Genomic DNA, 24,421 nt, shown 5'->3' with positions numbered 1-24,421 from the left:
GGTCTACCAAGGCTCCTTCAGCAGTGGCACCTGAAATCAAAGGCCCAATAAAGTAATACATAAATCTGGACAGTAGCTCAATAGATAACCGTGCAGCATTGTTAAATGGTGCACCCCAAATGCATTATGCCAAATTTACAGTTTCAATGTTTGTTCCAGGTAATAGCATTTGACCAGAAAGTTTTAGGTAACCTTTTTGCTATGTCAAAGCTGTCCAGTGCTGCCTGGACACCCTTATTTTTTTTCCGCAGTGCAATTGACCAACACGTTTGATCAGAATTGATGAAGTTGGGACAAGAGTAGGATACCTTCATCGTAGCTATGTAACTTAGTCCATGTACTATTTTCAATAATCTGTGGCCTCTCACTGACCTCCCCCCCCCCGTTTGCCATGTGTGAAAACGTTTACTGACTGTGATTTTATTCCTCAAGCGGAGAACTGTGAGGGTACATGCCACATAGGCTGTTTGCAACACTTTGTCAGCAAGTAGAGATCTATAGTAAAAGCCATAGACCGATCCCCACAAATTTATAGTAGGAAAGAGAATGTAAATCAGTAAAGTAACTCTATTCTTCTGCAAGACGATCCTCCCCAAATTCATAACCAATTCATCCAGTATGCCCTAATTATGGTTTTGGTTAGATGTGCCATTCTTGAAAGAATGAAATTTGTACCTGTGAAACACAAATTCAAGAGTGTGCTGCAGCTTTAAACGTTTTTTTCTACAATTTCTTTTTTTTTTAAGTCAGCGGTGGGAGATATTGGGTTTGGCTAGTAATAAAAATTGGAAAGCACCTTCAGTCCATCCGTCTAGCCGGTAATGATTCAAAGAGCTGCCTCTGAGGATTCCCTTGGCTGGAGAAATGTTCTTACAGGCAAGTAATTTTTCCTCCTGCACTGAGACACCTTTTGCGTGTTTGATTTGAGCAGTTGAAAACCAGCACTATCTGTGATGAAGACACTTGTTGTACATCTAGCTATTGTATGCTGAATTTATGGATGGGTTTCGGAGAGTTGAGAGCTAAAGTTAGTAATTTGTTTGGTAGTGGGCTACCCAGTTGATATGAGAAGGCACGAAAAAAGGTCCCTGTACTAGGAACAGCTTGCCTCCTGTTAGGCATGCAAATAATGGCATTGTGGGTAGATTGGGTTAAAGAATAAAGTTAACTTGGACGATTTGGTCTGTTTGGTAACCTTTAACCACCTGGTTGCACATTATCTTGAAGAATAGACTTTATTATTTTACTATTAGACACTGGAACAATTGTTATGGACCAGAGATTGTTTTAGAACATCCTGACACGAATCAGCCCTGCATTATTAGACTGGATGTTTGTGGTTTGGAAGAGTATGGCCCTTGAGGTGAAAATTGACTTCGTTTAGCTCGAAGATGAAGACACTAAATGCTGCTTCCCACAAGGTGCTTTGTATGTTTCATTTGAGAGCATTCAGTTTCAAGTTGATAATTGGGCAATTTCGATCTATTGAGTGTTCATTTGTATCCCTCGGGATCCCAGAATTGCACAGCTGTTTTACCAGTCACTCTGGAGCCAAAATTGTCAGGCGGTCTTACATTTCACATTTTAGTGTCTGCAACATAGCCCTTTAAGGTCCGCATTGACTTGGAAACTCCTCCATTTCATCCTCAAATCTCTAGAGTGATGACTTCTCTTGGAAAAGTAGATGGGCTAAATAATTATGCTTTCTGTTTGTAACAATGGGAGCAGAGTTTTTATTGTTGAGGTAAGATCCTTCAGGGGAGTCTGAGTGGATAAGACCCATCTCTCTGGGTGCTCTCTCCACAATCAAAACAACGTTGAAGCCTTGTTGAAGATAGACTGACTGAGCAGTCCTGTGTTCCAGGTTTTCATGCATAATGTAATTACTCTTCCTGCCGAAATAGCCAACAGGTGGTTCTTTGTATAACTTTACTAAAAAGCTACAGCTGTCATAGTTCTGCGACCAAGATGGAAACCTTATTGTGGGTAATTAAGACATGTGAGCGTATATATTAGTGTCTCATAGCAATGACTTGCTCACAGGACACCCAGAGATAACTATGCTTTGTCAGTAGTGAGAATATAACTGATTTCTTGTAGCTGTCTGACAGCAGCTGCTTGCTAATGATTAGTTTATTAGCTTGGTGACCAAAACCTTTTAGTTTGGTGTGCTGTCAGCAGATAGGAGCAGTTAAACTGAATGGGGAGGGGGTAATCTGGGTGCATTGAAAGAGGGGGTGGGGGTGTGACTAGTACAGCTACACTGTTATGGCCGTACTGTGGGTCAATTTTAGTTAAGAGATCTTTGTGAAGTGTTCTGTCAAGTACCCGTTGTTAGGAAAGGTAATGTAGATTTTCATTGTTCGCTATTTTTGGATTGGAGTGTTTGTTCCTAGTTGGTCAGCCTCTTTAACTGGGGAAGAACTCGCTAGTTTGCACTTGCCCTTTCGGATATATAATGCTGCCTTTGATTATTACATTTTTAATTAATACCTTTTATAGTACTCTTGTCAATGAGTCGTTTGCAGTCTCGACTGAAGTTCCATGAGTAGTTGGTAAGAGAGAAGTGTGTATATGTTAAGCCAGGGTTGTATGTGAAATGGCAGTGCCTCTTTTGAGTCTGTGTTAGAAGCACTATATATATATATATATATATATATATGTGACATTGTGGAGTGTTTGGTTGTATAGAAAACCTGTATTCGTAGCATGTGTTGACTGCAAATACACATGCTATGCGCACTCCTGCTATCTAGTACTGGCCCGGACCCTAGATTTTGTCTTTTTTCGCTAGTATGTTATGGTCACTGTTGTGCATCGTTCTTCCTCATGGCAGTGCACATGTTCAACTGTTCCTTTGGTAGATTCTTTTTTTTCCACCATCGGGCTCAGATGAACTGCGTCAGAGCTTTGTAGTGTTTGTCTCCCCTATGGCCGACTGATGGATCCAGCAGATCGGAGACTAATGCATGGCTCCTGCAAATGTGGTAACTAAGTAAACATAGAGTGAAAGCAATCTCCTTCCTTATGGTCTCCTTCCTTATGGTCTCCTTCCACAGCTGTCGAATGTTGGTCTCTGAGTAATGGAGGCCAAAAAAGTTTATTTAAGAAGTGCCTTCAATGCAGGTAAAATGCACCTACTCAGACACCCACGAAGTCTGTAATCTGTCGCCAGGGCTTAAGGAGCATAACTGCACCGCATACAACCTGTTTAAAAACAAGAAGACACTGAGAAGCATGTGAGATTGAAGGCTAGCCCATAATATGGAAATGGCGAAGGAGGCAGTGTTCCCAAGAAGAGCACAGTGAGGTTGAGCTAGACACGGAGGTAATGGTCAGACAGGGGTATGCCATTGCCAACCTGCACCTATCCTTCGATGGATCTAGTGAAGGAGTAGAGCCTGATGTGCAAGTCAGTCACAACACATCAGACTTCAGTATCAGGGTCCGGGCCAAGGATGAAGACCATCCAAAGGCCACGAGTTCCATTGACCCCACCCCCATGCAAAAACATTCTACATAAACCTCCCCCTTCACGCCATGGTGCTCCACAGCCCTGTGGCTCTGGTTGACACTGAGCATGCCTTGGAGCGGAGAGCATTCTCGATCCCAGTGTGACGACATGATCTACGGGAGAATGGAGCAGATATCAGGTTGACGTCTTTGCTGAAACAGCCATTGAGCCGTGCATCTGCATTGACCTAACTCCCACATCAGGCTTCTGCTCCAAACCGTGTCGGATCCTAGGGGGTGAAAAACTTGGCGTATAGCCATTTGGACTTAAGGGCATCGACCGAGACGAAGTCTAAAAAGCACAGCCACTCTGTCGCCTAAGAACACCTTGGTGCCAGCAACCCAAAAAACAAAACCGCCTTCCTCGACAATGCCACCATTGTCAGAGAACAGGCAAAAGCACATCACAAGCCTGGAATGCAAGAGGAAGAAGGTAATGTAGTTAAAAGACTTCATAAAATTGTGAAAAGGAAAAGTCATAAGGTGTCTAAATGACTAGCACTGGATTTGGATGCACCACAGCCACTACCAGAAATAGTAGCTACTGAGCATAGGGCCCCTTGCCATCATGTCAATCATCACCACAACGCATGAGCTCACCCTCACCTAAAAAGGAAATGGAGGTAGGATCCAGCCCAGAATATGAGGTTGAATACTGACTCACAGGAGGAGACCGTACATAGCACCGACACATGGAAGGACTATGTTGTGGTCCTCTCAGAAACTGACACAAACCAGCTGTCCCAACTAAGGCATCTCCACCTGGGGATGCTGCTTCATATCATAGTATGATTCAAAGGGCAAACGAATATCACAAACTACCAATGTACCTAGCTGAGGAAGATACATACTTCCTAGTGGAAACATTTTTGAAGACAGATACCCATACCTACCAATGATAGGATCCATGCTAAAGTCAAGAGTCATTTTTACAGACCTAGTAAAATCAAGGGTGATTATGTCTAGCATTAAAAGAAAGTACAGGCCCTTACCTTTGGACCCTCTATACATCAGATGACTCCCTGCATCAGACTCCTTAGTAGGAACTACAGCACGTAAAAGAGCTGCGTCAGAGTTCAGGAGAAGAACCCCCTCCTGATAAGAGCAGGCACATTGACGCTGCAGGAAAGCGAGTGGCAGAAGGACCTGCAATTCCCAGGAGGCCAGCAAACTCTGCAGGCCACCTATCCTGTTATAATAGAGCATGTGAGATTAGATGGAGGGACTATTGCAATATCTCCCAAAAAATACAAAAAGAAAACGGAAGAGATGGGTGCGGAAGGGAGACAAATCTCAAATATAAGAATTAGGTGTGCAAAGGACAGTGCAGACATCTCTGCATGAAGCATCGGGTCTTCAGTAATGATACGTCGCCATGCATAGCTTCGCATTTACGGATTTAAGCTGGAAGTTCAAAATAATTTGAATATTTCGTTTGATGGCAACCATCTCTTTGCTCCTGGGTTTGGCACACAACTCAAAAAAATCAAAAAGGACAGATCGCAAAATCCGTGGGTGTCTTACAGATGAGCACTCCTAAACAGCAGCCCTTTCAGAGGTACCAAGTCAGAGGGGCTTCAGAGAATAACATGTAAGAGACCCCAAGTTATCAATGATACAGCAATCCCCCCAGCATTCTGGCTGTGGATATTAAAATAGTGGTTTTAAATCCAGTGACCAAGGTAGAGGAATACCCACAAAGTGAGCCTCTGTCTCAACAGTGACTTCTCAACCATTCTCCCCGATCACACATTACATTTTTTGGGGAAGATCACAATTCCATCAGTTGTGGCCACAAGTCTCATCTAACCAATGGGTGTTACACATTGTAAAACTGGGATTGTCTCGAGCTCAAAACACAACCACCAAATATACTCCAAAAGCAACACACTCACCCCTTATCTACACCTGCTGATGGAAAGAGGTAAAATAGTTAAAACAAAAAGGGGCCATAGAACCTGTCCCATTCTAACATCAAGGAAAAGGAGTGTACTCTTCATTTCTTAATCCCAAAAAAGGGTCGCACCCCATACTAGACTTGCACCCACTAAATTACTACATCCGATTGGAACACTTCCATGTGGGGATACTACAGAATGTAATGCCATTACCACAGCAAGGCAACTTCATGACCGCACTAGATTTGAAGCATGCTGTACTAAATATGAAGGATTCATACTATCATATACTAATCTATCAATTCAGAGTACAACCATTCGGTGTAACCACAGCCCCATGCGTGTTCACCAAATGCTTCCCTGTAGTAGCTGCGAGTCTATGAAGGGAAAGCATACTTGTTTTCCCATATCTGGACGATTGGCTGATCAAGAGTTCCAGCAAACAAAAATGTCTACAGGACACTCAAAACACTATCAACCTATTACACAAATTGGGATTTAAAATAAATGCAACCAAATCCCATCTACAACAGATACATCCTCACGTTGGAGCCAAACTTAATTTGATCACAGCAAAACGTTCGCCCAAGCCAGAGAGGTTCTCAATCTCCAGAACCAACTGGCTTTTTCAGCCACGTCATGGCCTAACAGTGAGAATGAAGATGTGCCTCCTAAGGATGATGGCCTCTTGCTTAGCCAAAGTATCACATGCATGACTACGCATGAGACCCCTACAAGAGTGTTTAGCATCACAATGGTCACAAGCGGGGACATGAAGGATCTAGCTTTGGTTTCACCCAAGGTCTATCTGGCACTACAGTGGGGAACAAACAAAGGAAGAGCCTTCAAAAACCCAATCCCACAGGTAACAATCACAATAGATGCATCACTCATGGGTTTGGATGCTCACTTGGAGAACATTACAGTACAGGGTAACTGGCCTGTAGAACAGACTGACTTTTCATATCAATGTGCTGAAACTAATAGCCGTACAATAGCTCACAAAGCATTCCTATTGGACAGAACAGGGAAGATTGTTCTACGCACGGACCATATGACTGCAGTGTACCACATCCAAAAACAAGAAGGGATCCATTCATTACAGCTATCTAAACGAGCTAAAATCATATGAACATGGGCAATAACACAAAATTCACCTCCTGCCTCAGTACATACCAGGGGTGATTACTCCCTAGAGTAATAAGCAGGACGCAACAAGAAGTCAAATAGTGTAAAGTCCACACCGAAGTCCTACAAACGTACTTTCAATGGCGGGGAATGACAACAATAGATCTCTTTGCCACTGTGAAAAATGCAAACTACGAACTCTTAGCATCCAGGCTCTGGCACTCCAAGGGCAGTGCACTGTGGATGAACTGGTCAGGGATATTTGTGTACGCTTTTCCACCTCTCCCACATCAATCCTGCAGTCTGGCTCCTTAGGTCTTAGAGTTCAGACCTCTAGAATGTATTGACATTCTAAAGGAAGTCAGAAGACCAAACACAAGGACATGTTATGCAGCAAAATTTAAACGTATTGTTCATTACTGTGCTGCAAACATAAAACCTTCTTCGCCATCTGAAAAGCAACTAGTTTATTACTTGCTACATCTTCAAAATGCACATTTTGTAAACACATCTATAATACTGTTTAGCTACAATTGCTACATGCCTACCAAACTGAAAAAAATCAATCTTTTTTTGCTGTGTACACCTCCTGTACCAGCGTGGAACCCAAACATAGTATTAACCCGATTAACGACCACACCATTAGAACCAATGCATAAATGCCAAATGCAATTTAAAAACAAGGAAAGTCACATTCCTAGTTTCTGTTACATTACTCGGAGTCCGCAAAATACGTGCACTCACAATTGAGTAACCGTATTTCCAAGTTTTCCAAGACAAAATTTGATTACACACAAACTCCGTTTCTGCCAAAATTTATATCACCTTTCCATTTAATTTAAATGTTAGACTTACCAGTCTTCTTTCCCAAACCAGAGACAGTTGCTGAAAGGACATTAAATACACTGGATGTAAAACACGCCCTATGTGCTACTTGAAAAGGACAAAAACACTTAGGAAAATGCAACAACTATTTGTAGCTTTTTCGAACCCAAGGAAAGGGAATCCCATCTCAAAAACAAAACTCGCTAGATGGGTGGTAAAATGTATAAAAATCTGCTACATCATAGCAAAAAACATTACCAACAACCCCAAGGGCTCATTCAACAAGAAAGAACGGGGCATCAGTGGCCGCCTTAAGAAATAACCCTCTATCATACTTTTGCAAAGCAACAACATGGACAAACCTACACAGTTTTATCAAACACTATTGTGTGGGTCAGGCAACAAGCTCTAGTGGGACTGACACATTTCAGGCAGATGCACCATCTGATGCCTAAAGCCACCGTTAGGATTACTGCTTTAGAGTATATGCAGAGCATGTGTATCTGCAGCCAACACATGCTATGAACAGAATGTTACTTACCCTGTAAACATCTATTTGTAGCATGTAGTGCTGCGATTGACATGCTTCCTCTGCCTCCCAGTTTGGTATTAAATGGTGGCACATACATATAATACATTTCAGCATGTTCCAAGAGCAAACGCTAATTTAGCAGTTTATTTCCTCACTTAATGTATGACTGGTTAAAAAAAGTATAATCTCATAAAGGAATCGCTGAGCATGCGCAGTGCCTCAAGGAGGAGATAGGATGTTAACCATTAATGACTTCCTTGAGAAAAGTAAATTGCGGAGTCGGGGACCAATACTAAATGTCTGGCGTGTGCATAGCATGAGAATCTGCAGCATTACACTACAAATTGATGCTTACAAGGTAAGGAACATACAGTTTATGCTGTGTCCAGTGTTTGCTAGCACCGTGCACACGTTCGACATGTCCAGTGTTAAAGTATCCTAGTTCATGTGTCTGGTAGTGTGCGATGTTAGGGAACCTATTTCATGTGTTAAGTGTACAATGAAGTAGCATGGTGCACTAGTTATGGCAGTGTACCATGCTTGGCAACACTTTTGGTCTCTGTTTTGTTATTTAAGATTTCCCATGTTGAGGGCATTGTATTAGGTTAGCTACCATAGCTTACGTTCGTGGAGGCAATGTTACAAAGCACAGTGCAGATACTGAGGCATTGTTGAATTTTAGATGGCAAACAGGACATGATTGCAGGGTGTTCATATTGAGTAGCAAGGTGTCATTAATCGAGTAGTGTGTACATGCAAATAGTTCAGAAGTTCTCTCAATGCTTGCAAGTATTGGGTTATTGAGCATCCATGTGCTTGCTTCTGAGGTAGTGTTTAAAAGAAAAGCTGTCAGATGGCTTGTTGGATTGAGCATCTAGCTTCAGATGTTGCCTTTGTTAGTTGAAGCTCAGCAGAGCCTGTGGAATTTTTTGTCCATCTTGGGTCAGTAAAGTGAGTCGTTCCAGAACACCATGACCATTGTGGGGTCTTCCACTTAATTCATGAGCTTTTAAAAAATCTCTGTAATCAAGCAAGATTACAGTTCTGCAGTCATCTAAATAAGTTTTTATTTTTAAGCATATGATTACAGTGAAGACCATCCCTTCAGAAACCATGGACGGTGTCTGAAAAATGGCTTCATATATCTCCTCCAGAATATGTTACTGTCAAGCAGCAGCTTCCTTAACAAGAACTTGCAGATCGTTTGATTTCTGGACATTGTCCATTTTGATTCACACATTTTTGCATGCCCGTAGTGGGCATGCATTTTGTACATTACATCTTCTGAAAGCGTTTAATGTTGGTACCATTCATTGTTTCAGTGAACATCCCGTACCGAGAAAGTGCTGCTGGTGCTTAGCACCGTGTTCCGGCTAAGTTTGTACATTACGTTGAACTGATCAGCACTTTCCCCGTGATGATATAATGGCGGTTAGCGAAGTACTCCTGTTGAGGGCAGGGTTTAATATTGGACGGGTGCAGTATTCATCACTGCTCTGATTGTTACTTAGATAATGATGCTAACGATGCTGCTGAGGATAGTGTTCAGTACTGGGCATTGCATTATCCTGGAGTACTAGTAGGATCTGGAATCGTTATTTGAGGAAGGCCACTTAAAATCACTTGACCGCTTGACCGCTGAATACGGTCTCCCCCCGGGCCAATTCCTCAGGTATCGACAGCTGATTGCCGGATACCGACCCCATTTTAACCTCTACACTGGCGAGCCAGACACACATCCAGTAATACACGCTGTCCTGCGTATGGGGGTGGGACGCCACTTAGTTACCTGGCTGTATAAATCCATTCGGGAACTTTCACAAGCACCTCTGACAACCTTGCGGGCTACATGGGAGGAGGACATAGGTCGCGCACTACATGACTCGGAATGGACTAAAGCGCTCGAGGCCCCTAAACGCATCTCTAGGAATGCCCGCTTCAAGAACATCCAATACTATATCCTCCACAGGGCGTACCTCACCCCAGCGCGCTTACAGAAGTTCTATCCCTCCACACCATTCTTATGCCCCAGATGCTGCTCCCCTGCCGCAGACTTTCGCCACATGTTCTGGAGCTGTCCAGACCTTCACTCCTTTTGGCAAGCGGTACACAACACGCTGTCTGACCTGACAGGCCTTACTACACTATCCACCTGGGAATCCAGTGCATTAGGTATCCTCCATGTCCCTAAGCAAGCCCCAGTGCATAGGCGCTTCGTGTCCTTAGCGCTCCTGCTGGCGAATAGATGCATAGCCATGCGCTGGCGATCCCCGGAAGGTCCCCCTATAGCAGCATGGACGGGGGCGGTCAGTAAATGGGCGGCGGCGGAGGAAGATGCTCTTAGAGAGGAAGAAGCCAGGGGCGCGCGAAAATTTCCCATTTCCATGGAATGGGCCATGCTTCTCTACAGTTTTCGACAATCCACGCAAATGGGTGACCCCCCTACTCCTTCTCCCCCCCGACCCGAGAAGACCGTTTACGCCTGGCTGTTGTTCCCCTCCCTGAGGCAGGTTCCGGATACCCCCTGCATCCTGATTGACTTCCCACCCTCCTGGAATGCGAGCTGAATAGCCCCTTAGGCTCGTTTCCCCCCCCCCCCCCCCCCCCCCCCCCGCCGCCCACCGCCGATATTTCCACCACACTAGCGCCTACACGCTTCCCCCCCACGGTTTTGTCCCCCCCCGTTTTCTGGTACCACCATTACATGGACTATACAGGCCCCGCTCCACCGCCCTTTGAGACGGGACATTGTACTCCTGTTAACATGCACTGTCCTCCTTGCTCTACAAGTTCATGGTCTTCTACCCACACACATGGTTGCATGGTATGTACTGATTTTTGGAGGAAATGGATATTTGTACCAGTTGTTTAAACGAAAAACACGTTGCACGCATGGCTGAATGTTGAGGCCACGTCAGCGGCTTATTCACGATGTACCGTATACTTTGATGCAACAATAAAACAAATTTCAAAAAAAAAAAAAAATCCTGGAGTACTAGTAGAAATGATGCCTTTTAAAACTAACACCACCCTGCGCCTGTAGGAGTACTGTGATAATCCATTGCTTCTGATGTCCTCGCCTTCTGTTTTCAGGGATAGCTCTCTGCTTTCGCTGTGCTTACAGTCCGTGGTTGTGCAGTGTTCTTGGTGAGGGTTGTGTTCGTTAGCGCATCACGCCAGCTTTTATATTGAGTCTTAAAAGTTGAGAGCGTCCCTCTTTATTAGTCTTCCTGTATTCCATCTCATACCTTTAGGTGTTTCACTGCTTTAAGGTAGTCCCCCAGCTGTGGTAGGATCCTTAATTGAGAACTGCTTGGCTGGTTCACAGAAGAGCGGACTGAGTCCATTGTGTCTTTACGAGTTCCTCGACTGCGTTGACATTATACGGTGTTTGTGTAAACCTGTTTTTTAGTGAATGATCTTATTCGTTTTGCACTTTTCACGCATCCATTTGCAGTAGGAATTCAACACTGTATGTCAATCTCTTAAGTACTGCCCATTCTTCAAATACAGCTGCAAGCGCATTTGTCTTTTTTTGTTTTTGTTGCCATCATTTTTCATATGAGCTGATCTGGTGTAGCTAATTTTGTTTTCGTATCCCTCCTGCAAGCATGAAGGACATTGGGAACCACCTTAAAGTCTATCTGATTACATTTCATGAAAATCTCCACTTAACAAATCTGTTCTTTCCTCGAGGACATTCTTCAGAAGAAAACCCTCCCGTTTTTAATTGTATTTTATTTCGGAGCAGGTGACAATTTTTTCAATGCTTTACTTTGTGAAACTTGAAAATGTTTGTTTAATGTTTTTTTGTAAACAGATCAATGACTCCTCTTCGTCCATATCCCTGGCCCAGCTCACAAAGGTATACAGAATTTCATAGTTCACTTTCACAATAAAGATTGCTTCCTTTTAAAAGTTAAAACTTTAAAAAGCTTTTGTAGCATGCTGTATCGTAATTGATTTTTTATGTCTAAAACTTGTAAGTGTTGTGTGTATTCTTGGTAAATGTCACGGCTGTGCTTTGACTTTCCTGTAAAGAGAAGCTAATGTTACTGGGAAGATGAGTGGGGAGTGCCTTGTCAGCCTGAACACGTTGGCCTTAACAGGTGCCCTTCAACACACGTGCTTCATGCTCTCGTAGTGGGGAAAGTGCGCTCGTTTCATGTGCATTAGACATTTTCTTACTTAGGAAGTGAAGAGGGCCTTTTAAAACTGCTTCCAGATGAACATAGCTTAACTACTCCATATGAATTGAATCACCTTTGGAATGAGTCGACTGCACACAGGAAATGTCTTGTTCACTTATCCTCTCTGCGAACGATAAGCACCATTAATTTGTTTTACTTCAGATATTATTTTTCAAGTATACATTACGCTTCATGGGAGTATACCATTTATCTTTATGACGTATGTTATTTTTGTGTATTGTGATAAATAGGGCCAATCCACCGATGATGGCATAACCTCTGTGAGAAGCACATGATGATCTTGCTGTAAAGGGGGTTCTAAAGCAGTCCCTCAGCAGACTAGAAATGACTGCACTCATTATAAAGGGATCCTCTTCGGATGTACAACAATGTTCTGTTTTGTATTACCGCTGGAGCTTTCTGATCCATTTTCTGTCCATTGTTCTGCCTTAATGGTTATAAACTTGCATGAGTACATTTTCTTGCTTTTTTTCTATTAGATTATTGTGTCTATATATCTTGAATTTGCCAAGGAATTTAGTTGTAGCCTACATCCCTTTGCTTGAAAAATAAAGTGAAATGTACAATATTGGTTAAATTTTGCAGACTAGTTATATACTCTCAAACAAATTAGTGTCCCCTAAAGCTTGAAAAATGATTGGTCTTTGCAAAAAACGAGCAACCATATTTTTTCTTTCCATGCTAGAAAAATCTGTTTATTGATGCAGAGTATCTAAAAAAAAAATGTTAAAACTGCTCGTTTAGTTTGCCTGTGTGAACGCAGAAAATAGAACGTGGGGTTTCTTTACTTTGCACGTCAGAAGCTTAGTAAAGATATTTTTTTCTGTTTGGGCCCCATTTTCTATCTAAGCTAAATTCTGTTATGAAGAAGGGATTTATAGACACATTGCCGTGAGAAGTGTGCAGTCTCTGTGTACTGGGCGAAACTATGCCTCTGCACAACTGACTTTTACCAGAGATTTGTTTGTGTTGTGTGCAGCTCGCATTGTCATATGGGTATGGTAGGCAGTAGTTAGGGGGTGGCTTATGGGAAACAGAGTATTTGTTTAGGGCCTGGGGATGGCATGAGTATTTACACATGCTTGGTCAACAGACTTGTAGGGTTGTTAACTCAGAGTGGGTGCTGGGAAGACCGCAGGTTGTATTCATTACATGTTGGTTGAAGGGGTGTCATTTCTAGATGTGTCCCTGATGGTTTGTGTTGGAGTGAATTGAGTCGGCCCTGTACGGCTTAACTATTTGATGCAAAAAGGATTTTTGTTTCGTATGTCTCATATGCTTGAGAGCGTGTGGTGTTCTTGCAATGCATTCTGGTCCTACGTGGTCAATCTGTACTATGTACACCCCCCAGGATATAGTGGCATGGATTCGCAAATTTAGCGGCACAAAAATGGAAATTTAGCGGCACAAATATGGAAATTTAGCGGCAATTTTGCTGCATTTTATTTGGCCGTTTTTCCTACAAGAAAAACAGATATCTTGGCTTTTTTAGTTATTTAACAACATGAAGCTATGTATATTTGGTTTATTTACAATATAGACACTTTGTTTCCCTCAAAGTAAGTACAGATATTGGAGTGTATCTCTGGATATGGTTTGGGAATTCTCAACATGTGTCAAATCCTGGTGCTGGTCGTGGGGAAATTAAGTGGTGAAGTATTCCAGGGGCGTGACGTCATTGGACAGTCCGCACCATTGGTCTCTTGAAGTGCGTGCTCTGCTTGCTGTCGAACCTGACCTGGAGTAGGTGATGGCGTGACCGAGCGAGATGTCAAATGCAGAGTTCACCTGAGTCCACCGTGTTGCACACCCTTTGGCTCACGGCCCTACTTATGCCTCGTCGTGATGGACGGTCAGGCGAGCAACACCCAGTGGGCGCACGGGGCTTTAGCCCCCTCCCCCCGCCGTCATGTGTGTCAGCCCGGCCTGACACATCTTCATGGGCTGGCGGCGTAATGCAGCGAATCAAAAAGACTTGCGTCGCTCCCCTACGCTAATTGTTTGTAAATTTTGCTGTTCTAATTTACCGAATGTTTGTCCATCCTGGCTAACCTAATCCAGTGATAGTGTCAACTCATTTATGGTTACAATATGCCAGCAGTGCACCTGGAGTGCCTAGCGTAAACCATATAATCTGCCAATTTGCCTGTCCAGCCCCCTTTCTAGACTTATATTTGATAACACACGAGAAGTAGACCATAGATTTATAACAGTATTTCGAGAGTGTATTATATTTGTGTGCATCTCACCTGTGGCTTTTTTTCTATGCAATACATATGTTCCCATTTAAAAGCCTTTTGCTCGTTTGTAAGCACTCCCGAATTCAGGCTGATAAGGAGCAAAGGCAATGTGAAACTAAAGGAGCAACTCATGAACTCGAAAAGGCCCTTCGAAACTGATTTATACATTTTCAATTAAGACTGCCTATTTATGTAAGCACTCCCGAATTCAGGCTGATAAGGAGCAAAGGCAATGTGAAACTAAAGGAGCAACTCATGAACTCGAAAAGGCCCTTCGAAACTGATTTATACATTTTCAATTAAGACTGCCTATTTATAAATGTTGAGGCCGCAAATGAAGCACATCCCACTAGATGGCGCTAGATGCTAGCGCTGTAGAACATAACACTTGCTCGTGCTTATGGTGTCCGTGGGTCCAGTTTAAGATTTCAGTATTCACTAGAAAAAACAAACCCCGAGATAAAAGCTGATCTCGTCTACAGAATGTGTGTGCCATGTGCTTTCCAGTATGGGGGGGGGGCGGCTAATTATTCCAGCCCTAGGCAGAGGGGTCAAAGAAGGGTTGAAAAACAAAGCCTCATTAACAAGTGAAAGGTCTTTTAATGACCTGTGAAGTACTCTGGTGCGGCTGGCAGCCCGAAAACTGACTGTGTGTCTCGGGAAGCTGCTGACACACACGAGTGGGGAGGGGGGGGGGGGGGCGGCGCACAGCCAATAAAAGGCATTTTGTTTTGCTGTCTCCCGGTAGAGACACTTTTTTGTAAATATCGCGGCCAATATGGTTATTATCGCGGTAATCTGCCGATTTCGCGATTTTTTTTCGTGAGTCGTGAAATTCCGATAAACTTGCGGGTCTGACTATGGAATCGTTCAGAAGATTGTTGGCAAGTTTAAATCAGGTGTTCATTCATTTTGATCCTTGTCCAGCACAACGCCATCCTAGGAGGAGGGGGTGGTTTGAGTGTATATATATGTGTGTGTGTGTGTGTGTGTGTGTGTGTGTGTGTGTGTGTGTGTGTGTGTGTGTGTGTGTGTTTGTGTATATATATATATATATATATATATATATATATATATATATATATATGCTCGAGGCATGTGTGGCTGTAGTATACATGCTATTTTTTTGTCATGACCTCCGTAGCTAAAGCAACCTCTCGGCCTGATCCACCTGTGCTGCTTATAACTTGGGGGTTCCAAACTCAGCTAATGTTCTTATGAGAACCACCTGCAGTACACATTGAGAGCTGACCAAGAGGTATAATCATTGGACCCTCTAAAATAACTTAATCGGGATCTAAATGCTCTAGCAGGTTCCAAAATAGCCCTAGATCTATTCTCTCTCTATATACATTAACTTTCTGATCTAGATCTCTGTAGTATCTTACTGAGTTCCATCAGGCTCTCCATGTTTGGTGTACCGCCTGACGCCATAACTTGCAGATCTCCCTCCTAGCCAGAAGGACCAGATAAAACCCCAATTTTCTCTGTACCCCAGTGAAACTCAGCACCCCTTTGGGTGTTAAAACAGTGCCAAACAAGATAAGAGAAGGGCTTACCTCAACTTCAGTGCCAAGGGCATCGGTCAGTCTTACCCACGTTTCCCCAAAATTGTTGTATCAATGTGCATGATGCAAGCACATGAATATAGTCTGCCTTCTGGGCACCAGATCTCGTACATCTTGCTTCTCCAATGTCCTTTTTTTTGGGATAGTTTAAGAGGGGAGCCGTATATCCTATGGAGCGTAAAAAGGTGGATGCAGATGCTTAGTGTATTCCTGCCATCTAGTGTTGGACTCCGATGTGAGCAAGTTTTTTTTTTCTTTGAAGAAAGTCTTCAAGCCACGAAGTATGACTCCTCTTGCTGGTAATGTGCACGGTCATCAACTCCATTGTTAGATTGTCTTCCTCTTCTCCGGTTCGACATTGTCGTCGCATATTCCTTCCAAATGCTATTGTGGGGATTGTTTTTAATCGAGTCTGTTCCGTCTCCCTAATGGGTGCATCGACTACTTTGGGCCAGCTAGAGTTTGCTGCAGCCCTATAGGCCTTTGCCCTTAGGGGGCAGCCTTAACCTTCAGCGTACCTCCATGCCATGTAAACCCAGTGGTGGACCGGGCGCCTTTCCGCTTCTGTCCTCATTGCCACGCCAGGTTCCCAATCACTGATCTCCAAGTGTGTAGGCTCCCCTGAACACGAGAATGCTAACTCGGGGCTCGAAAAATCTACTCGCTATGGCGAATCATATTTAATCAGGTTGAGCTATTTTTAGGTCTTATTGCCCGTTCTGGTGAGCTTACAACAGGTGTTCTGCTTGCTCACAAAGTAAATGAAATATAAAGATGCCTTTAAATCTTACCTTGTCGCATTTGCTCAGCTTTAAAAGACAGTGGTCAAGTTTCAGTCTTTTCCTACAATTTAGTTTCTGTGACTGAAGTTAGAGGGTTGTGTAAAGTGAACTGTGTGACAACTGCGTTGTCCTGAGCTTATGAAATGAAAGGCTGTAAGATTTCAGTCTTTTTTCCTAACCGTGAAACAGCTAAAAGGTGAACCGTTCAAATATATTTCAGTAGTTATGAAGACAGGTTTTTGTAATTCTGTGGTGAAAAAAAGATTTTTATGGGATCAAAACAAATCGGAACGCTCTACTTGATGACGTCCAAATTTCAAATAATTTTGCTGAAACTCTATTAACAAAACATTGTTTATGCGCTATATAGTTTAATCAGTAAAACTACGTTAGTGGGAATGTTCTTTGGCCATTTCAATGGAAAATGTGCCATCTGTAAGTGGCAGATATGAGAATTTATAGAAAGTGAGTTTTTAAACACGAACTGGGAAATGTTTCTGTTCCTGCCCAAATGACAATGCTATTAGTGAACTAAGAGGCAAGCCTGGGATCACATGCACCCTATATGTAGGCTTGATTCTTATTATACACGGCGCAAACGTTTAATAAATAGAAAATATTTTTGTGTGCAGCCGAAATAGTGGACATGCATATTTGAAGTTGCTCTCATATGCGATTAAAAAAGGTGGCTCCATAAGACAAAATATTTGCCTAGGCTCACACAGTTTGAGACCAGTTCATGGGCCAAGTACATTACAGTTAGGTTGAGAAAATTATTCAAGGTACTAGACCTGCAGGTCTAGTAACATAATGATTTTTCGAGCCCTGTACCTGTGAGACCTGCAGGTATTTTCGATCGAAGAAGGCGCTGTGCGACCATAGAGCTTGACGCCTCGAGATACTCCGCAGCACTGAAGACACACCAGACCTCTTTGGTTACGAAGAACCTCAAGAGGACATACAAGCCCACCCATCGGCTGCTCATGAAGGCACCTTCTTTCTCTCTCGGGCACCTACAGTTCTGAGATCGAGATGCAGGCTACCACTTCAGGCCTGGTTACTCCAACGGCTCCACCCAACCACGTGTAAGAAAGGTTACCCTAGCTGCATTTATTCAAACAACCCTTTTTGTTCTAGGTCAAGTATGTGTGTGTGTGTGTGTGTGTGTGTGTGTGTATATATATATATATATATATATATATAACTGCCAAAGCAAGTAGGGCATTGCAAACAACTAAACAACATGGCTCCTTTCATTGCTTCTCTTTTCGTGCAGGGTCCAAAGCCACCGCCCCTGAGACCTCCACCTCCTGCCAGTGAACCCAGTCCCAGACAACGTCCTCCAGAGGATTCTGCAGGGGCTCTTACAGGGATAATAATTCCAGTGGTACAGGCAAGGGTAGTTTCATTAAACCCACACCCCTAAACCTTGACTTGCCAGCCACCACCTCTGACCGCACAACACTTGTCTGAGGTTGACTACAAGGATTCTTTCCCGCCTGGTGGAACATCATCTCTAACCAGTGGGTGTTGGACATTATCCAACATGGTTGTCTGGACTCTGGAGCTTACTTCCACATCTCCAAACATTCCACCTTACAAACATAAATTCTCAACAGAACATCAACAGTGGCTCAGGGAGGATGTTCAGGCCCTCTCGAAAAAGAGGCCATACAACCCACCCCATTACACCAGTAGTGCAAAGCGGTCACTTCTTCCTTATTCCCCCCCAAAAAACTGGTCCTTAAAGCACATTTTGGACCTCAGACCCCTAAACTAATACTCTTTCAAAGCACTTCTTATGGTCTCTCTTCAAGATGTCATTCCATAATAGTACAACACGGTGACTTCAGTGACTGCACTCTACGTGAAAGACGCCTACTTCCACATTCCCATTCACCTAGCATATCTTTGATACCCCAGGTTCATTATGAACAGGCAACGCTTCTATGCACTACTGCCCCCAGGATTTTCAACAAATGTCTTGAAGGCAAAATGTACACGGTTTTCCATATTTAAGCGATTGGCTCATCAGAAGCGCAACACGTCAAAGGTGTGTCCAACATACTCAACCCCCAATAAACTACTCAACCCCCAATAAACTACTTCACCATCAATGCACCCAAAGCCCACTTCCAACCCCTTCAAGTACAGCTTAACCTAGGAGCTATCCCCAACTCTGGATAGCTTACCCCATTGCTGCCCAGATTCAGTCCTTTAGGCACTCAGTCCCCAGTTCCACCCTTTTCAGCAGGTAACCGTGAGGACACGTATGCATCTCCTCTGCACCATGGCTTCATGCATAGTACCTCACACCAGACAACACAAGCTTGTTGCAAGAGTGCTTAGCACATAGGGTCAATGGGAAGATCTAGTATTGGTCGGCCGTCTAGCTTGTCACACTCTGCAGTGGTGGAATACCAACAGTCTCTTAAAAGGACAGCACTTTTAAGATCCAGTTCCACAGAGCACCATAACGGGCGCCTTCACGGTTTGGAAAGCGCTTTCACAAGAGCTGGCTGTTCAAGGACACTAGACATTCAGCTACATACTTTATATCAATTACCTGGAGTGGATAGTTCATCTAGAACTCCAAGCCTTCCTTCCCCACCTTATTGGCAAGGAAGAACAAGTCAGACAACATAACTGCCATGTGTTATCTGCAAAGGTGGGTGTGGGGGTACCAGGTCCTCTCAGCTCGCTCAACTAGCCCAGAGCACCTGCAGGTGGGCTCTCCAATACAACATTTACCTGTTAGCGTGTATTTCCTGAGCGTGGACAACCACTTTGCAGATCTCAGCAAGATGCACCAACAAATCCACGAGTGGGAGCGCAACCCGCAAGTCCTCCCAATCTTCCAGCGTTTAGGTCAACCAGACATAGACCTTTTCGCCACAGCAAAGAATGCCACATGCCCAAACATCGTCTCCAGGTTACCACAGTCCAAGGGCAGCACACTATGGCTGAGTTGGTCAGATATTTGTTACTTTTTTCCACCTCCCACAGTTTCTGGTTGTGGTTCGGGAATGTCAGTAGACCCCTCTCACACTCATCCTGGTGTCTCCCACATGGGTGTGACAACCATGGTTCACCGCACTCCTAGAACTGTCGTTCCCCAGCCGGTACTGCCCAACAGGAAGGTCCTTCTCATAAAAAACCATGGAGAAATCCACCACACAGACCCCAGGTCCCTCAGCCTTGCGATCTAGCTCCTGAAGTCCTAGAGTTAGGTTAACTTGAATCTACCACAACCTTGTATGGATATTCTCAAAGAAGCACACCGGTTATGCTGCAAAGTGGAAAAGATTTGTTCATTATGGTCATACCAAACACATTGCTTCTCGAGGGGCCAATGTTTAAGACATTATCAGTTTATTTAATTTACATACTTCTGGTCTAGCTTTTAAATCTCTAACACTACACCTTGCAGCAGTAGCCTCATATCAACAAAGCAGACAACACACTTCACTGTTCAGAATTCCAGTCATTAAACCCTTCCTGGAGGGGCATTCCTCCTAGGATCCCACCAGCTCCCACTTGGAATCTCAATATTGTGTTATCAAAGTTAATGGACCCTTCAGCCAAGTCCCTCCACTCCTGCCCTCTCCAGGTTTTATCCTGGAAGGTGACATTCTTGGTTGCTATCACTTTTCTCAGACATGTCAGTGAGCTTCAGACATTAACTTTAGAAGAACCCTTTTCCCCAACTACATAAAGATAGGGTAGTACTGCTTCCCAATCCTAATTTTCTTTCAAAGGTGGTGTCTCAGTTCCATCTAAATCTATTGAATTTTGTCCACAACCGGGGACTGTTGCAGAAATGGCTCTATGCATATTGGATATAAAACAAGCTCTCTTGTACTATACGGATGAAACCAAATCATTTAGAAAAACATAACTTTGTTGCTTTTACAAAACCACACAAAAGGACCATTTTTTAATCTGGCATTTCACGTTGGTTCAGCAAATGTATCCAAACATACTATGCTAAAGCAATAAACTCTATCTATTCCTCCTAGAGCACACTCCACTTGCAAAAAAAAGCAGCTTAAACGGCCTTCCTGTGAAATATACTTATGACTGACATATGTAAAGCAGCTTACATTGTCTACACTGCTTACAATATGCAAACCATTTCTGTGTAGCTGTGCTAGCCCATTGGCAAGCTTATGTAGGCCAAGCAGTGTTTCAAACAACTGCGTCCCCACAGGTTAGCCACCGCTCATAGAGGAGGACTTCTTTACAGTCTATGATAAACGTTTATCTGCTGCCACACATGCCTCGAACAGAAAATGTGCGAACCCAGTAAGCATCTGTTTGTGGCATGTAGTGCTGTAGATTCACTTGCACCCATCCTCCGATTCAGACACCGGTTTGTTGCAGTTACTTTCATAATTTATCCTACGTTCCTTTTGCATCTTCATCTCACTATACTGCATGATCCTATACACTCCATCCTCACCCGCCTTGCTGGAAAACAATCTAACAATGGAGTTGATGACCATGTGCATTACCAGCAAAAGGAGGAGTCACTATACCTTGTGACTTGAAAGACTTTCTGCAAAGAAAAACAACTTTCACTCATCTGAGCCCAACACTAGATGGCAGGATTATGCTACGGATGTGAATAAACAGATGCTTATTGGGCAAGTACAATTTTCCATATATGTGTGTGTGTGTATATATATGTATGTGTGTATATGTATATATATATATATATATATATATATATATATATATATATATATATATATATATATATATATATATATATATATATATATATATATATATAATCATATAATCCAGCATAAAGGCACTCACTGCTGACTGCGGTGTTCACCGGCCCTCTGCTAAGGTATGCTTTGCTCTGCCTTATCAATCTTGCAAGATTGGCAGGACACTCCAAGGTTGAAGTAATTGCAGAAAAAACCCTTTATTATTATAAGTCACAAGTGCTCTGAGCCGTGACATGTTTTGGCTAATACGCTCTTGATCACATAATTTCATTAGTTATTGACATGTGAATAGATAATAATCAGTGAGAAAAAACCCTGCTCCGAAGGACCGAGAAACTCAAAATTACAAAACTTGAATTGATTACAACATATTACAAATACAAGGTGCTGCTTATTCCTAGCAATTCACTAACACTTATCAAACAGAATTACAATGCCTAAAATACATTGGGACACATCTCGTATATCAAAATTGAATCTTGATTAATTCCTTAATGTTAGAAATCACATAATGTCATCAGCCAATAACAGCATTTCAAATATTGTTTGATATCAATTATTATTACGGACATGGCAAATTCCTCCTAAACTGCAGCTTTGGTAGCCCAATACATTAAAGTATTTGAGTACTAAACTAATACCGGTGTAATATATATAAATGTTTCCTCATTAATTAACTGATATTGGAGATATAATCTTATCTTTGTAATCTTGTCCTAGGGTGATATCAGCTATGTTATGTCATGCCATTACTTTCTAGGTCAATTCTGTTATGGCAAACTATCTTCAAAGAAAAAGAATACCCGAAAGAAATATTTGGTTGTGAATCAAAAACCTACTTGGAACTCCCAATATAGTATGTATAACTGCGCATTAAAAAACAAAGAATGTCTGCAAATGAAAACAAGAACCGGGCAAGCATGCATATATCACATTAATGGTGTACAGAAAGTTCCTCGTCACAGTTAATCCCACATGGAATCAATGTATTGACGTCAATGATGTACTCTCACTCCCTTCTCGTTAACTTAAGCTTCGGTCCCCACCTCATGTTTTGATAGACTTAATACCCAAAAATGTCATTTTTTCCAATACTTCTTGTGGTGATCATGATTGTTTGGCAGTACTATAACTATTGGCATACTGATTAATCTCTTTGATATGGGCTAAAATTAATTTTTTTACTGGAAAATGTGCTGCCAATGTAATGCTTTGGACAGGGATCAATAGTGCAATATATTGTATATTTTGTGTGGCAGACAATGTGTTTGTTATGCATATACTGCCAGAATTAGGATCTGAGAAATGTTAGTGCCCCATAGTACTTGTAGGCTTTATAATGGTCATAGGGGGGGGAAAAACATGGATTTGGCGATAATTTGCTACTGGAAGTCAAAATTTGCATATGATTGTGTACCAATTGATCTTTCAATGATGGACATTTTCAGTCAGTGATTTGAGGTTTTATTTCCATTATATCTTGTAATGTTGAGTTAAGTCAAAGGGTACCATACCCCAATCTGTTTGAAGAATCCTAGATATTTGATGGGCTTTAGTACCGAAGGTAGTTGTGAAGCGTACACGTTTGCTATCTGCCACAGGTTTAAGAGTTCTGAATAAAGCCTCAGTTCATGTTTTTGGTTTAATTTTCTCCTGGACTCAGTTTATGACCCTCCTTAAGTATCCTTTAAAAAAAAAATGGTGAATCATCTTTCTGTGCATCAACCAAGGAGGATTCGGTACTACAGTTTATTTTGGCCCTTACAAATTCACCATAAGGGATAGCAAACTTCAAAGGTTGAGGATGGCAACTGGATGCTTGTGATATGGAATTCCCAGTAGTGTTTTCCTCAAAAGGGAAGTGACAATCTTCTCCTCAAGATCTAGGACAACCAATGACGTACATCTACAATCATGGTGTATCTGAGATTGAGGTTGTTATGGTTCAGAATCCTAGCTAAGTATCATAGTGCTGGAAAAGAGACCTTCCATAAAAGAAAGAACATCAATGTATATCAAGCACATCATCAAATCATTAGGCTACTGTTCCATGGTGTCTGTCCAGACCACCTCCTCCCACCAGTCCACAAATAAATGTGCGTAGCTGGGGTCGAAGCAGGGGCTCATCGCTGACCCCTGTATTTGTTTTTAGTGTTTATTGAAAATAAAAATATTCCCTGTCAGACCTCTATCACCTTAAGCAACATCTATATGTGTTGTTAAAAGATTGATGTCTCTTGCTATTCAAGTAGTTTTGTAATTTAGTTTTTTTGTACTTCGGAACTGGGTCTTTTCTTACTGTTAACTATTTATTCACGTGTCTATGTTGATTTTCTGCAACGACTTCAACCCTAGAGTTGCTCGCCAATATTTCAAGATTGCTGTGATACAAAGAAGCATAACTTAGTGGTGGGTCGGTGAACCCTGCAGTCTGGCTCTACCCCTGCGGTGAGTGCCTTTACACCAGATTTTTGTTTGGTTGATTTAATTTGCTGACACTGCCAATCCAAATCTTGTGCTGCTTTCATCCATGGAGCAAATAGATTTTTTAGCCACTCTTAACTCTCTGTATTGTGCTTGCGTGGACATTGCAACTCAATAGAATTTAGTCTGATTGACTCAAATAGTGTGGTATCCATCATAGCCAAGGGTAGATCAGAGGTGCCTTTTAATATAGTAGATTAAAGGTTAATATACTGATATTGCTAACAAGCTGAGCAATGTTGACACAGTAGGAAACCAGTTCGTAATAATGACAGTCGATCAAGCAGTTTTTTAGTCAGACACTAAACACTGCCGTTCATAGGTGATTCTGAAATACCTGAATTTTAAAGATTCTTTAAGTCGTTATTTTGGTGTGTCAAATGGGTTTGTATTTTCGCATTTGAATTTTTCATTTTGTAAAGTCCCTGCTGCTTAGTCTACTTCAGACCTTTTTGTCCGGATTAAAATAAGCCTTTAGGAAACTTAATAGGCCATGTAGTC

General features: G+C 42.5%; 1 protein-coding gene across 5 annotated transcripts in view; it reads left to right on the top strand.

The window, feature by feature from the left end:
- RBBP6 (RB binding protein 6, ubiquitin ligase) overlaps positions 1-24,421 on the top strand; it is a 418,994-nt gene that overhangs the window by 92,455 nt on the left and 302,118 nt on the right. For all 5 annotated transcript variants that reach the window (XM_078664816.1, XM_078664819.1, XM_078664818.1 and 2 more), the window contains exon 4: positions 11,717-11,761. In XM_078664816.1, the coding sequence (XP_078520942.1) occupies positions 11,717-11,761 (45 nt within the window). The remainder of the gene's footprint in view (positions 1-11,716; positions 11,762-24,421) is intronic.

The sequence above is a fragment of the Lissotriton helveticus genome, chromosome 10, assembly GCF_964261635.1.
Source record: "Lissotriton helveticus chromosome 10, aLisHel1.1, whole genome shotgun sequence".
Lineage (NCBI taxonomy): Eukaryota > Metazoa > Chordata > Amphibia > Caudata > Salamandridae > Lissotriton > Lissotriton helveticus.
Note: the sequence above shows the minus strand (reverse complement) of the source record. Positions and strands in the feature narration are given on the sequence as shown.